This window comes from Ochlerotatus camptorhynchus, unplaced genomic scaffold (genome assembly GCF_037179485.1).
Source record: "Ochlerotatus camptorhynchus isolate MF236.1 unplaced genomic scaffold, CSIRO-AGI_Acam_v1.1 ptg000141l, whole genome shotgun sequence".
In the NCBI taxonomy this organism is placed as follows: domain Eukaryota; kingdom Metazoa; phylum Arthropoda; class Insecta; order Diptera; family Culicidae; genus Ochlerotatus; species Ochlerotatus camptorhynchus.
In genome coordinates, this window is record NW_027040631.1 from 4,146,005 (window position 1) to 4,162,402 (window position 16,398).

Here is a 16,398-nt window from a genome sequence, read left to right on the forward strand (position 1 = left end):
AAAAAAAATTAATCGAATTTTATGTTTGTACTGTCCAATCATTCAAATCTCTCAGTTATTCTTTTATGATACCAGGTATTCCCCTTCCGACTTCTCCTGGAAAGTAACTTTTCCATTCTTAATCAAGGGGGACGACTCTATCTACGATGCAGAAAAGATTGTGTTTTGATGTGGCTAGCTGCACGCACGCTGAGTAGATACAAGGAAGATTTATGTCGATTTTGAAGATTTCCTGCAAAAAGATGAAGCGCGATGTAAGTATGTAGATACGAGAAATGAAAGATGATTTTTCGAAGATTGATTCGCAAGTGTGAGATTTTTTGAGCATCTAGAATTGAGATTTAGATGTGTCGCCCCCCTCGTTCTTAATGCAAAAGTTTGAATTGAATAAACGACAAAAATATAAAATTAAATAAATTAGTAAATATCGATTGTTTAAAACAGTTGATACCGAAAAGCTTGAAACCGATAAGCTGGCAACACTGTGTTATTTTCCAAGATTAAGCCTTTATACGCAAGATTTATTCAGTGATTGACTTTGAGTCTTTGTTTACAAAAGCCATTTCGCCCAAATCTCGAATCGCGTTTGCGTTAATTTGACAGTAGTTAATACCCCGTACAGACTATGGCTTATATCATGTAATATAGGCTGTCTTGCAATGAGCACTCATGCATAGGATTTCCAGTGAAAACTAGATGTATAAGTGCTCATTGCCAGACAGCCTATATAACATGATATAAGCCATGGTAGAATAGGAATAAACTCCGGAGAACTTCGAGATTAGGGCGTAATTGCTTTTGTAAACAGACACATCATTTGTCAATTTCTTGCGAATTAAAGCTCAATCTCAAAAACTAACAACACTAGCAGGTAGAGGCATGGTTCTTCTATCATTTGATATAGATTGTTCTTTTATTCGCGAGAAATCGGCGATTGACGTGTTTGTTTACAAAAGCAATTACGCCCAAATCTCAAAGTTCTCCGTAACTAGAAGAATAGGAACCGAATACTCGCGGCTTACTCACTAGCATGCGCAGCAGTAGTGAAAAAAAACTATCAAACTGTTCCTGATACACAGTAAAAAACCGTTGTTGAATATTTAGCAGTTCCGAAGGGGCAAGACAACGTAGATGTCTTTTAAAATATCACTAAATATTTTAAATATCATCGAAAATATTTAAGAATTTTCAAAAACATAATACATTCAAAAGATATAGTTTTTTGTGCTGCACAATATTTGTTTTACGAATACTTTGCTCAAGTCATGAAAATTAACATATCAAAAAATATGTTGATGTATTCAACAAAGGTGTCCCGCCCCTGGCAGTTCCACGCCAACTGACAAATCGATTTTATTTTTCCCTCTCCGAATTCCATGAAGCAATACGGCTTACTAAGAGTTAAGGCTGGCGCACAATGGATACGTTTTCAGGTTTTTTGACGGTTAACGCATGCATTATCTGTAAAAAAAAACCCGAAAACGTATGCATTGTGCGCCCACCTTCATTCAAAATTCACTCCGTTTTTACTCATAATCGAAAGCTGTCTTGCCCCAAACCGCAAAGCTTCCAAATTCAGGCCTTAATAAATAAAAGCATTCAGTGTCAACATTGCAAAAGGACGCAATTGCTGTTGTAAACAAAGGCTTTAGCCAACGCTTTATCGTGAACGAAAGCTCCCATATAAAAATTAACGACACCATTAGGCAGAAGAATATTGCCTCTACCGGCTAGCATTGATAATTTGAAGGGGTGATCTTTTATTTGCGAGAAATCAACGGCCAAAGCCATTGTTTACAAAATCAATCACGCCCCTTTGTAAAATAAAAAAAATCATGCGAGCAAAATGTCTGGAAACCGAAGGGACTTGAACCCACCATTCATATTCAATACACGGGCGCATTACTAAGAATACTAAACCCAAGTAACATTGCAAGTTTTAGGTTTTAAAGCATGCTACAAGTCTGAATCATGGTCTACAGAACCCTCATAAAACCAAAATTGTTACCTGTAAGAGCCATCAAGTCCCCTTTTGCTCAACATCTGATTCGAAAACAATCTCCGCTTTCGTCTCCAACTGACCGAGCTAGCTACTCTAATGTCTCTTCTATTCAGCTAATCAACGGTATATGTACCTCATTTAGCATATTGTTTAGATTTTCAACCGCACGGTAAGTGCATCACCAACAGTCAACTGTCAACATAACCTCGACGCAAAGTAACTCAAGAAATCTGATGAAATAAACTCATTTTCTAAAATCCTTCTAAACTACTAAAAAGTTAGGTTCTGATTCTACTTATAAAATCTTCTAAATAGCACCTAGAATCGATGGCAGAAAGCATTTAGTATAAAAAGAGTACCTCCTGACGCTTCTGACAAAAACAAAAATCCTTCTCCAGTTCCCTACCTCCCGCTCCCTTCTGCGGTAACTACTATTAAAGCTTTAGGTACTATACCTTTTCGCCCCCTCTGCGTCCCCCTTTTAGCACACAAATTACCCCAGAAAAATTTGGTATTCTGTCCATCAAATATATCGACAGCGACATCCAACACACTGTAGAGTCCTTAAACCTTACGCCTAAAATACGACACGATTAAAACATCAAAATTTCCTCAGGACAAAAACTAAAACGTGTTTCACTGGTTGGTTTGCTCGAGAATTTGCAAGCGAAAAACTGAACCTCACACGACTACACGACGACGACACACAGACAGACCAATGAATGTCACAGCTACACACGCAAAGTTTCAAAATACCGTACTCGTCTCACGCTCGCTCACTTTCACTTTCACGCATTGTTGGATGTTTGGTTCAAACAAACTCTAGGTCACTCCCAGGCATCATCGAGATATCGACGGCAACCGAGTCCCGATCCCACGGCATTGGCAATGTGGTCGACGGCTGCTGCTGTGGTGGCAGTGCCACCGGTGGCACCACTGGACTAGCTAGTACCGATCCCCCAACACTTCCGGAGCTTCGACGACTCCGATGGTGATGGGATGACGACGACGACGACTTGTGCCGACCACTGCCGCTGGTGACCGTTACTTCGGCGATATCTTCACTGATGACCGTGCTCTGCCGAGGGGAGAGCCCTAGCTAGTTAAATCAGGAATCCACCAGCACGTGCCATCGCGTCACCAGCTCCGACCGGGGATTCATCGCCTCACGCATGTCACCCCAGTGAGCATTCTCCTCCGGACCGCTGGAGTTCAGCCCCAGACTAAACCAGCCGACCATTTCGTTGCGCTTCATGTTTCGCTTCGCATAAACCGACACCATCAGTGTGACGTCGTTCAACTGGAATAAGGCCACCTGTGGGAGAGAAGGTCAGAAAACCATCGACACGTTTATCAACCAACGAAGCCGAGTATACCTGAAAGATAAATGTCTCCTTGAACAGTGGGTTCGGTTGACCACGTCTCGTTGAGGTCTTTGCACGAGCCATCTCCTGACCCATGCTACTAACGAGGCACAACTTGACGTACGTATCCGGGACCTTGTTCAATGCCAGATTACGGAATTGACTACCCTTCACAATCTGAAGAAAAAAAATAAATTCCTGGATTAATTCTCCTCGGCTCAAAAAAATGGCGTCTCCACAACTCACCTCAACCGTCAACCGTCCCGTAGTGCCATTGTAACCTAGACCCAGCAGTAACTCCGGGACACCTCCGTGTTGCATGGACGTTGTCGAACCCGTACTATCCGATCTAGCCAAACTCAACAGATCACTCGTTGAACCAGTATTCTGAAAAAAAAAAGAAGAACCACTTTAGCTCCGGAACTTCATCCAATACCTCCAATTACCCACCGCCGAGTTCGCCCTAGGTTCCAGCGGCAACCACAAGTTCGTCTCCAGCTCCAGATCGATGTTCGCAAAGCTCACTATCGATTCTCCTATCAGTCGCTCTCTTCGCATTCGCTCGCAACCGTAGACCCGAATGCGCAGACCCATCGAGTTGACTTCCTCTGGATTGACTCGATGTAGCAGGAAGCTCTCCATAAACTGCGGATTCTCCCCGGACCGGATCTTGGTCTTGTGCTTCTGCTTCTTGCTCGGCAACATCAATAATCTTACCTGGGTGTGGGTGGTCGATTGGCTGGTCTTGGGATTGGGTGGATCTGCGGGGTTATTGGCCGAACTGCTCGCACTGTTTCGGGATGGAATTCCTCGTGCCTGCAGCACGTGGACTGTCATCTTGCGCATCGGTGCGTCGTACAGTAGCGATACCTCCAGCGTTCCGTTCGGACAGCTGGTTGAAGTGGGACTTTCCGGACCGGGACCGATCGTTCCGGTGTCCGACTTGAGAGATTTCAAATCGCTCGTATCGAACAGGGGTTCCTGCGATAGGACTACGATGCACTGTGTACGAAAGAAAAGAACCTTGAACGATGGAGAATTCTGATTAGAGGAAGCGTATTACTCACGTCTTGATTGCTGTTAATATCCGGAACATCTTCCAGACTATCCTGCTGTTGAACAGGCAACCTGCCATACTTAGCGCTCGAGCTCGATCCTCCCGTAACGCTGTTCCCTTGGTCCTTCTTACCGTCCCCAGATGACACGTCTTTCGCTGGAGTACCTTCTTTACCTCCTCCACTAGCAGACTGCAGGATCAACCGTCGATCCTTTTTTTCACCCCCAACCAAACCCGTATTGCTTTCCACGGAAGCTTCCACCGAACTATTCGAGCTACATTCGCTACTCGAATGCGGCATACCGATCTTACCCCGCTCGGCCAGTGCCAAGGGGTCCCTCGATGAGCTGTGTCGGGTATTGTGATGGTGATGATGTCCACTACTGCTCCCATGATGGTGGCCATGGTGCCCGTGACCATGACTGCTGCTACCGTGGTGATGTTTCCGACTCTCCTTCCTGCTCAGCTGTCCCTCGTCCAACGGTGACCCGATGGTAATGTGCTGTAAGCCACCCAAACTGGACGCTAGATCCGGATCTAGCGGGCTCAGCGCACCGGCACCGTACCGCGACAGCTGACCACTGCTATGCAGGCTGCACGACTGCTGTAGCTTCAGCCGGCGAAGAATTTCCTCCTCCGAATCGGAACTGGAGTTACCGTCGTACGCGAAGCGGCTCCCTACGTTTAGGATGAAATAAGATAGAAAAATTTAATAAGTTGCGAATACCAAATGCCACCAGTCGTCTCCACCGATAGTGTAACTAGAGAGATATTCGAAGCAACCCTCATTTAAAATAAATTGCGAGCATACCAATGAAATGGGCACTACATTGTAGCAATGTAGACAAGCTCACCAGTAGTCTACCATAAGAGCAATACCGTGAAACAGGAAACCGCTATCTCGTTTCATACAGAGTGGGGAATGATAATTTACTGTCTATCCTAGTAGGTAGCGCCTACTGTCTGCTGGTTGTCTCCTTTATCCTTGAATGCGAGCTCCCTATCACAGTAAGCCGTGTCGACGCATCGCTTGAGTTGCCTTCACAATATGTTTTCGGTGTTTCTTTAAGGGGCAATTTACTTGGGTGCGTGGTTCAAAAATTAATATCCAGTTCTTTTAACGCATCATTCAAGATTGCCCCGAAATGTCATCGGGACGAATACTGTGACGACTTTTCATAGCGATCTACAAAATTGGGTTTGAATTTTTGAAACACGCACCAATGTAAATTGCCCCTCAAGTTCCCATCGTCTTCTTTTTTTTATTCTCATGTGTACGATTAAAGAGGGTTTACCTCGGGGTGAACTAACGAGACATCTGAAACCATGGATCAATGTGAAGGCAGCAGTTTATTGTTTCATTATTTCCTTAATTTTCCTCTAAAGGTTTGTTCCTAATGAAGGCGGTTCACGTTAACAGGTGAAATTTCAAACCATAGTAAACATATGCTTCAATTAGTGTAAACAATTGCGTCTGTCAAGCGTCAAGCTGGAACGATCAAGTTGCTTTGTTTTAAAGCATACTTGGATGAAACTGTTTCAGGATTGTGTTAGTAAACTCTTTACTGACAGCTCAATAGTGACGCCTTGCGTCACAAAGCCGCTGGGATCAATCGTTTGTGTCGTTTCATTTGATGCATGAAGCTTTTATGAATCACTCAAAAAGGCTTGTCAAACGTCGATAAATTATTCACAATGCACAAACAGATCCAGCAGAAGTGTGATGGCGATTCGGCGATAAGATGAAGGGGACAGTAAAACGAATAGCTTCAACTCCTGAATGTATTCCACCGAAGCGAACCAGCAAAAGTGACACCCTAGACAAACACAATGCCAACATAGGTACGCCACTTTTGCTCCATTGGCGACGACGACAACGACAACTATCGGCGCCATATTGCGTGCCCACCTGGGATGTTGTTTGTGTGTGGCCGCGTTGGATATGTTGTTACAGGATAAACAAAAGAGAACCAACAACAACAAAAACACTCCAATCGATTCACCTAGCAAAATTGTTAGACATTTCTTGCACATTGCATTACAAAATGAGCATCACACCTTTTCAACGATTGCCACGGAAGAAGGATAAACAATGAAAACGCGCACCGCATTCACGTCACGTTTGTGTAACTTATCCCCGGTGACAGCGGTTGGTCCCCGCGGTATTCGTGCTGCACCGCAGTTACCTACAGCGCGGGCCACCGGTGCATGCGAAGAAGTGTGGTTCGGCACGTTCTGTAAATATGTTGACACATTTTTTCACACTCACACACTCACTCACGCCAACTAAAACAATAACAATGGAAGCATGGCCAACTGTGTGTGTGAGTACACATTATTATTTACATATGGTTGACCATGTGGCTCCATTGCTATTTGCGCTGTGTTTGCTCACCTGCGGGAGCAAATGTGGTATCCGCCATGATGATACAATGCATTTTCAAAGACAAAAGATCCTACGGACATGAGGAGCACAGGGCAGGCGGGGAACCTAATGGGAAAAATAAACAACAACCCGCAAGTGAAACCGGAAACTGCAGGCAATAACGCGAACGTAATAAATTGGTTTCCACTGCCCCGCCACACCATGTCATGCGGGGAAAGTAGAAATTGAAATTAGTAGCATAATTATTGCTTTATCCTGGCTCACAGAAGGAGCTTCCGCCTTGGCAGTCACAGCAGCACTTGCGTTGGGTTGGGAGAAAGTTTCCTTTGTTTGAAGGTTTTCTACCCCACCACCATTTTAGTAGCCAGTTTCGCCTACTACGGGGAGGGGGGTGGGATTTCGGCTTACTAGTTATAAATAGTCAGCGCGTCAAATTGAAGCCCGAGGGAGGAGTTTGAGAATCATTCTGCTCTTAACGCCACCGGGGATTCCCCAGAAGGCTCTGCTACAGTTGCGTTTCAAAATGGTGGCTCCAGTGTCATTGGGTTATACGTGTCCACGATGAAGGTGCATTTTTTATAAAATTTCATGCCCAGTTTTTTTTTCGACTCATCAATTAGATGTTTGACAGCACTCACCACCGATGCCACGATGATCGAGGTAGGCCGTGCATTGGATCTGGCGTGTTTTGTTTATGCTACTGCTTTATTTTTCGCGAATTTTACTGAGTGTTTAGTGAAAATTTAGTAAGAAAATTGAAAAACTCCTTCAACAACTTATTCAATAATATTGTGTGTAAGGGATTTTTAGACAACCATGAGTTGAAAAACTGGTGGGAGACGGAAGAATGCTGTGCTTGTAGATGGAAGCGAAAAAATTTCCTCCCGTCTAATTTTTGGATTTTGCATTGCTCCGGATTTTTTAAATATGTGGATTGTATCAGATGGCCAAGAGGTATTTCAAGACTACATTCAGGACATTCCGTGCAAGCTCACCCACAAACCGGATTACCCCGTGAAGCGAACCGTCGACAATTGTGACTTCCCCTCTAACACATCAAGCCAGCTTGTTAGGTTTACTTGGTTGGATTTGGTGAGTTCGTTTCAGTTGAGATCTAAGCAAGTAGTTGATTTCAACACTGTGCATAAGTATAAGGAACTGGTCGCTAAGCATAAGTAATTAACCAACAAGCAACCAGCAGCTATAAAACTGGACATGCAGCATAGCATAAGCAACATTGGTTGATGAAAATAAATAAATAAATTTAGTCAGTTATAAATTACCACCCGTACGATACAAATCCTGTTTCTTTATACGTTATGGGCCCAGTCACATCCTACCTAAGAGTAAAGTAGAAGTTCTCGAAGCCGTTCCAGTTCCTGATCCAGGATGACCAGTGCAAAGAAAGCAGGAATCGTTCAGTTTGCTGGTGAAGGCTACGACACGTGGCGGTTTCGTATGGAGATGCAGCTTTCAGCGCAATGAGTGAAGGAGACGATTACGCAGGATGCGTACGCAGGAATTCCGCGAGAAGAACGAGAAGGCCAAGTCACTCCTGGTGTCATACGTTGCAGACAGTCATTTGGAATACATCCGCGACAAGGAGACAGCAGGACGTCACTGGCAAATAGCTTCGCGAAAAAAGGTTTTGCTGCCCAGACGTACATCCGGTGATCAATGGCCATGCTACGAATGGAGGAAGGAACGTCCCTGGCGGAACATTTTCGTCGATTCGATGAGCTGGCAAGACAGCTGAAGGATGCGGGTGCCACGCTCATGGAGCTCGACATGGTGAGTCAACTGTTTATTTCGTTTCCACCTAGTTACGACGTGGTTACCACGGCGATGGAAAATTTTGACGATCAACAACTCAAGCTTGAAACCGTCAAAGCACGCCGTCTAGCGGAGGAACAAAAGCGTTCTGAAAGACAATCCGGTTCGAGTGCTATGAACGGTATAGACGGAGTTGTGTTGGCGACCAGGAACATGAATCAACGTGAAAAACCAGCGAAATTCCCCGGAAAATGCTACTACTGTGGAGAGCCTGGGCATAAGAAGTTTGCTTGTCCCAAGGTGAAAGGACGACCCGAAAATTCCAATCGGGCTCAAGTAGCGAAGATAAAAATGGACAAGTAGGTGCCCTTAGTTTCCGGAACAATTGAGGTACAGGCGCAGGATGAAATCGAATGGATTCTCGTCTCGGGCGCTAGCTGTCACATGGTTAGCAGTGAGGATTATTTTCACGACATCCGTAAGTTAGACGAGCCATTACACATCGATAGTGCGAATGATGGTGAGGTACTGGTAGCCACCGAGGAAGGTACCGTGAAGGGTAAGCTGTGCGTCGGAAAGAACCGGTACACGTTGTCATTCGGACATGTGCTTTTTTGTCAAAAAGCTGAAATACAATCTGATATCGTTGGCAAGGCTGCTGAAGGCTGGCGTGCACATCGAATCCATGCCGGATCTTGCAATCCTTACGAAAGATAATGAAACTATTGGCGTTGCAAAGTTGAAGGGCAATCTGTTCTGTTTGCGGATGGAAAGCGCACTCCGTGGATCGGCGTTAGCAGTGGGTGAGTATTCAGGGCTTCAACTTTGGCACAAGCGGTATGGACACCTCAGTTTCAAAAATGTGCTGAAACTTAAGAATTCCATGATGGTGGATGGACTGGACGGTATCCATGCTGATGCTGAATTTTGCAATACATGCGCTGAAAGCAAGATGATAAGACAACCGTTCAATGGCACGAGACCAAGTATACGACGGTTCCAGGAATGGGCGCATACGGACGTCTGTTGGCAGATAACTCCGGCGATATCTGATGGTTTTCGCTATTTTGTTTCGTTTGTGGACGACTACACGCACTTCGGAGTCGTTTACCTGATGACGAGAAAGGAACAGGTGTTGGATTATTCCAAGGTATACGATGCAATGGCGACGGCAAAATTCGGAACGAAAATAGCGAATTTGAGGTGTGATCTTGGCCGTGAGTATTTTTCGAACGAGCAGTTGGCCTACTAATAGAAGCAAGGCATTCAAGTGGAGTCAATGGTGGGGTACACCCCACAACAGAATGGTGTGGCGGAGCGTTATAACCGCACCATAGTTGAGAAAATGAGAACCATGCTGACGGAATCAAGTGCGCCGAAATATCTATGGGGTGAAGCGGTCTTGAATGCGGTGTACGTTACAAACAGAAGCCCAACTGAAGCGTATAAAGGGAACCAGACGCCTGCGGCACAATGGCATGGGGAGAAGCCAGATGTCACCAAACTTAGACTAATTATTTCGGAGGAAGTATCACCAGCCCCCGGGTAAGAGGGGGAAAAAGTGGAACAACAAGCAGACCTTCAAGAGGACGAAGACAACAACGATGATGCTCGTGATTCTTGTGACTATTCTATAGCTGACGAGGAAAGCGCATCGGCACTTCCACCACAATTAGAAAGGAACGAACCCAGTGGTAGTGTTCCGAAGTAAAGTGGTCGGGGGTACAAAAGACCAGGTTGGTTTTCTGATTTTATTCCATACAGAGCTCTTTCTGCTGGTGTGAATTTCCAACAGGTTCCGGAATGCTACACCGAAGTCAACGGTCATCCTAACGAGCGTGAGTGGAGGCAAGCAATCCAAGACGAGCTGTGGGCACTGCAGAAGAATGAAACCTGGATCGTGGTGAAATGTCCCAAAGAGGTACATCCCGTACCGTGCAAGTGGGTATTCAACCTAAAAACGAATGCTGACGGACATCCATTGCGCTACAAGGCAAGGTTTGTAGCTAAGGGCTACGCACAACGAAGACACGTGGATTACGAAGATACCTTCGCACCGGTGGCACGGTTGACTACCATCAGAACCCTTTTGGCACTCGCAACGACGAATGAAATGGAGATTCACCAGCTAGATGTCAAGACCGCTTTTCTAAATTGAAAGCTCAACGAGAAGGTATACATGCAATGTTCAGAGGGGGTAAGGCTACGCTCTGACGAGGTGTGCTTGCTGTAACGGTCACTTTATGGTCTGAAGCAGTCACCAAGGTGCTGGAACAGTCATTTCAACGATTACCTATAGCTACCTTGGGATTCACGCGATCACAGCATGACTACTGTTTTTATGTCCACGCCCAAGGAGATTACACTATCTATATCGTTGTATACGTAGACGATCTTCTCATTGCTGCTAAAACGGAGGCGGCCATCCTTGAATGTAAAACACAACCTGATGACGAACATGAAGAATATCCACTATTTCGTTGGAATCAAAATAGACAGGGATTTGGATCGTGGATTGACGAAGCTATACCAGAAGGGTTATATCGAGGGGGTTATTGCTCGTTTTGGAATGGAGAACTGTAATCCTGCTAAAACGCCAGCTGAACTGAAGCTGCAGTTGCGGCGAGCATCTAGAAGATGTGAGTTTCCCTACCATGAACTCCAAGGAAGCCTCATGTATCTCTATCCCAACCAGACTTGTGCTTTGTCATTAGATACTTTCATTTTCATTTTCATTTTCATTTTATGATGTACAAGGGGGTCAGGGGCCATGTCACCGATGTGAATTTTCACACCGTCCATAATACACCAGGGAAGGGGAGAGGAGTGAGCAACGCAGCATCTTTACCCATGGGGGTTAAAAAAGTTCTGCAAGGTACACTTGTGGTGAACCAGCTGCTCAGGGATTGTAAAAAGGAAAGGGTTTGGGTAGGTTTTGTGTAAAAAGTGCATAAGTTATTATCGTGTCGTTGAACAATGGCCTCGTTTTGTTTGCGCTTTCGTCACATAGCGCATCGATTACATCACAACGCCGCCAATGAAAAAGAAATTAAAAATTGATTTTAAACTGTGATTTACCTTTTAGAAATATTTTTTTAAAATTGTGACTTCAAGTTATTATAATTAATAGTTATTAATATGTAGTATGTTATACTGATTTCATGTATGCTTCATCTCTCCATTCACTATTCATACGCCATCGAATCCTTGGAAGATATCGTTCTCCTCATCAGTAAATCCTTCGAATTCGCTTATATGGAAATCATCTTCGCTGTCTGTATCCGAAAAGGAATCGTCATCTTCGTATTCTGATTCGATCATTTCATGAAATAGTCGCTTGGTAACATCTTTGTATTTTCCTCTATCGTTAGCAATGTCCTTCCAATACTCCAACGAGTGCCCACTACGAGCAACGTCTTGTTTGGCGCTTGTTTTCCAGATATAGCATGGTCTTCCAACCTTCTTTTTTCCTGCGATCTTGTAGTTTAGTGCTTTTTGCATTAGTCCGTAGTGCGGACTTCTTATCACATGGCCCATGAAATTCAGTCGGGCGATGTGAATTTTGTTATTTATTGTGTATCCTCCTAGCTCGCGAACAGCAAAATATTGGGAGGGATTCCTTTCTTCGTTATTCCGATTCTCGATCGAATGTCGCCTCTCATTTGAGTCAGCGTCCCTCATATCAGCGTTCCTCTCTACCTGATCTGGACTACTTAGCGATTTGAGAGCGGTAAGCATGGTGTTTTCCATGCGCCTTAAGGAGTTCCGGTTTCGCTTCAGTATTGTTGCTACCTCCATGCTATAACTCACCACTGGCGTAATCAGCGCGTGGTATAGTTTCTTCGTAGTGCTCCATCTTAACGGATGATCCCTAAGAAAGCTGCTTAGACAGTGGAACGCTTTGTGCGCCTTCTTGATGCGTTCCGATGTGGTTTTATTCCTCGTAAGGCTCCTGGTTATATATGTCCCTAGGTATCGCATCTTGGATGTTACTGTTAATGTGTACCTTCCGAACTGATGCTGCAAATCTGGGGCCCGATTATCACCATCTTGAGGGAATCTGAAAAGTACCTTTGACATGGCCTGATTTATTTCAAGTCCTATAGATGCTAGGAGAGGTTCCAGCAGTTCGATAATCTTCTCAATGTCTTCAGTTGATTCGCAGATAAACAGTAGGTCATCCGCGTACGCCAGTATAAACGGGAACGCAATTCGTCCCATCTCGTCCACGTTCAGGTCCGGTAGGAATTCTTTCAACGTGGATAGAACATGGTGCAGCATAATAATGAATAATACTGGGCTGATTGGGCATCCTCGTTTTATTCCTCGATTTTTCCTAATTGACGGAGTACGGTTTCCAAACCATTGAATGGAAGTAAGCTCATTGATGCAGGCTTTTATTATTCGATTTATCAGCGCATCCGATCCTTCATGGATTTCAGAATCGTGGAAAGTTCTGAGATGTCAATCCTGTCAAAAGCTTGTCGAAGATCCAGTGATACCAAGATGGTTGGTTTTCCCTTACGCCATCTTTCGTCGAGAATCCTGCGTAGAACGAAGATTTGGTCGCAGGCGCTGCGCTTCTGCTGGAATGCCATCTGGTATTGTGGCAATGGCGGGAGCTGCTGTTCCAGTCTGCTAAGTAAAATTCTCGCGTATAACTTATATGCCACCGAGCAAAGTGTGATGTATCGGTAATGGGCGATTGAGCGTTGTGGATTTTGTGAATCGGGATTTGAAAAGTATTCATCCACTCTTTAGGAACATCATTAGTTCTGAATATGTTCACCCAAAATTCCGTCCAGACCTGGAGCTGAGTTATTCCTCATATTATCGTTGGTTGTTTCAATCAAAAATTGTTGAACTTTTTCGTCGAAATGTTGCTCGAATGCCTCCCACTTTTCCTTTCGTGCTTTTTCGCACTCTCTCCTTAAAGTGGTGTTGGATCTATCCATCAGGAGTTTTTGATGGACCTCGACGTAGTTTTTCGATGCTTTGGCTCTTCTTGGGGTCATTGGTGACGACGGTTTTTGTAACGTTGACATGGCGGCCTTTGTGATGGCGTTCGATAATGCTTTCCATTTTTCATTGGTGCTCATCCGATTCGCTAGGTCTATCTATGTTGACAGTCAGAGCTCGTTGATACTTTTCTCTAGTTTTCTCATCGGTATTGAGTGCATCCACATCGAACTTTGGACGCTTCGCTTCAGCGCGAGTAGATGTTCAACTGACGGGAGTTGATCTTAAATTCGGATTGTTGCTATGATCACCATGTGATCACTCAGCAGCTTGCAAACTGTGCAGAAGATTCTTCAATTCCAAACCGTTTGTGTTACATTCTTGGTGTAGTAGGTTCGAACCAATGTAATTTCGATCGTCGTCCGTTATGCTCTGTATACCTAGATGAGCATTGAAGTCTCCGATAATCGCTTAGAAATGTGATATTTAAAAGGGCATGTCATGTTACAAGATTCTATTTAGGTTAGGTATGAATAGTTGAAAACATTACTATTTTGTTTTGCAATTCCTTGGGTAGGTTAAGTATGTAACGAATTAATGCAGCGAATTCTCCATTCTCTTCATTTGTCACCGGTCTTATATAGGTTGAAATAAAAAGTACGTGTTGTCCCATCACTTCGCATAGGTATGCGGAATTGCTGCTGATCTTTCGGAACATATTCTCCCGATGGATTGTTTTATCGATCGCTATGACTGTTCCTCCTCCTTCTCGCTGGCGCGTGGTATCGTCGTTGTTGACATTATACCATATATAATTTTCTGTTGTCATAGAGCAGCTAGGCAATCTCGATTCTTGGATTGCTGCCAGTTTGACCTTCTGTTGTTTGAGTATTTCATCCACTTGGTTCCGTTTTTCACTCGTTGAACATCCTCTGATGTTCCAGGTCGCAAATTTGAACATATTATTTTCTAGTTGTTCGGATGGGCCATTGTCTGGTCCTTCAATCGCTCTGCTGCGGTAGCTTATTTGAGAGGAATCTACATTAGGATTTCTCTGCCATGCTTCTATACTGCTGAGAGGGACTTGTGCTTTGTCATTAGATACTTGGCAAGATTCCAGGATGCTGCTGGTGAAGAGCATTGGAAGCATGCTAAACGAGTCTTACGAAACCTGCAAGATACGATAGAGATGGGATTAATCTACAGAAAGAAGCCCACGTGGACGCCGATTTTGCCAGTGACGAAACCGACCGCAAATGTGTTTCCGGATTTTTTGCTGAAGATTCATGGAAACATTGTCGCCTAGTCCACGAAGAAGCAGACTACAGTTGCAATGTCTTCTACAGAAGCCTGATGAATTGATGACTGATCTTCAAGTGACAACGCCGCTATCGGTACCGCTTTATAAAGACAACCAAGGAGCGATTGCGATGGCTCAACGAGAGGAAACCACGCGAGTAAAACACATGAATGTAAAGTTCCACTTCGTCCGTGATGCAGTTGCTAGTGGCAAGGTAAAATTAATTTACATTCCCACCCAGAAGCAACAGGCTGATTTCCTAACGAACTCCCTACCCGCACCGATATTTACCGCTGTGAGGAATAAGATAGGTTTGGAAGAAATAACTGAGGCGGTTGAGATCTAAGCAAGCAGTTGATTTCAACACTGTACATACGTATAAGGAACAGGTTGCTAAGCATAAGTAAATAACAAATGCATAGCAACCAGCAGCTGGACATGTAGCATAAGCAATTTAGTCAACAAATCATGCACAGACTCACAGGAACAAAGTCCAGGTGGCACAAAACAGAGTGCTGAGGATGATCCTCGATCGCCTCTTCGACACAAGGATAACAGAGCTTCACCAGGAAGCGGATATCCCAAGAATATATTTTAAAATTACCGACATCAAGCCTAGATTTGTGCAGAAATGCATCATTTAAGAACATACTTTAATAAGCAATTTGTATACAGTAGGTTAAGTGTAAATAATAGTTACAGAATAGTTGTAGGCTGTAAATAGTAGTTTTTTAGTAGTATGTTTTCAAATTCAAAACAAATCAATTCCACTAAGGTGGTAAGTCCCTAAGCAGTTCTGATAGATATAGGAAATTTAATTAATAATTTTATATTAATCAAACAACTAAAGATGAAAAGATACCTCTGTATCACTTGTAATAACAAACATGTAATCCCACTACAAACCAAAGAAATAAAGATCAATTTAAACGAAAAAAAAGTAAGCAATTTAGTCAGTAACAAATTACCATCCGTACGATACAAATCGTGATTCTCTATAGTTTCCATTTTGTTCTTTATTATATGTTCATACCTAATTTCGGAGTACTAGCACTAGTACTAGTAATACTACAAACATTTTCAACTCATTAAATACGCGTCAATTAAACAATACCGCTTGATTGAAAGTTCCAGTACATTATTAATGATTCCCACATTGAAATGTATTGCAGCGGGGCTTATCGTATACGAAAATAGCTTCGTAATGCTTGCGTTCTATAGTGGGTTTTTGGAGTTGCGATAACTGCTTCTAACTCCCGGATTTAAGCTTCTTGCAATTATTTATATAAAAGATGGTTGCAGGAGCATTCTACCCATAATGCCACTACCAGTCAGTGGGAGTTAGATTGTAAATACCCAAACACTCACCACCAGAGGGCGAGCCACCTTATGGGCTGGCGGATAATCGACTTGAGAATGTATGACGAAATTCTCAACTTTGTAGAAGGTTGCATCATGTTATAATGAGAAATGAAAAAAGTTAAATTTTATTTTTGGCAGTTTAAGGACAGGTCAGGGTAGGTCACTCCGCACACCAATCTTAGGTCAACATTTTTA

The 16,398-nt window shown here is 43.8% G+C and overlaps 1 protein-coding gene across 2 annotated transcripts in view; it reads right to left on the reverse strand.

The window, feature by feature from the left end:
• Positions 1-2,270: 2,270 nt before the first annotated feature.
• Positions 2,271-16,398, reverse strand: part of Syt14 (Synaptotagmin 14) — a 34,648-nt gene continuing 20,520 nt past the window's right edge. For both annotated transcript variants that reach the window (XM_065221363.1, XM_065221362.1), the window contains 5 exons: positions 4,434-5,101; positions 3,817-4,368; positions 3,613-3,753; positions 3,379-3,543; positions 2,271-3,317 (listed from right to left, as the gene is read on the reverse strand). In XM_065221363.1, coding sequence (XP_065077435.1) covers positions 3,111-3,317; positions 3,379-3,543; positions 3,613-3,753; positions 3,817-4,368; positions 4,434-5,101 — 1,733 coding nt within the window. In that variant the 3' untranslated portion in view covers positions 2,271-3,110. The remainder of the gene's footprint in view (positions 3,318-3,378; positions 3,544-3,612; positions 3,754-3,816; positions 4,369-4,433; positions 5,102-16,398) is intronic.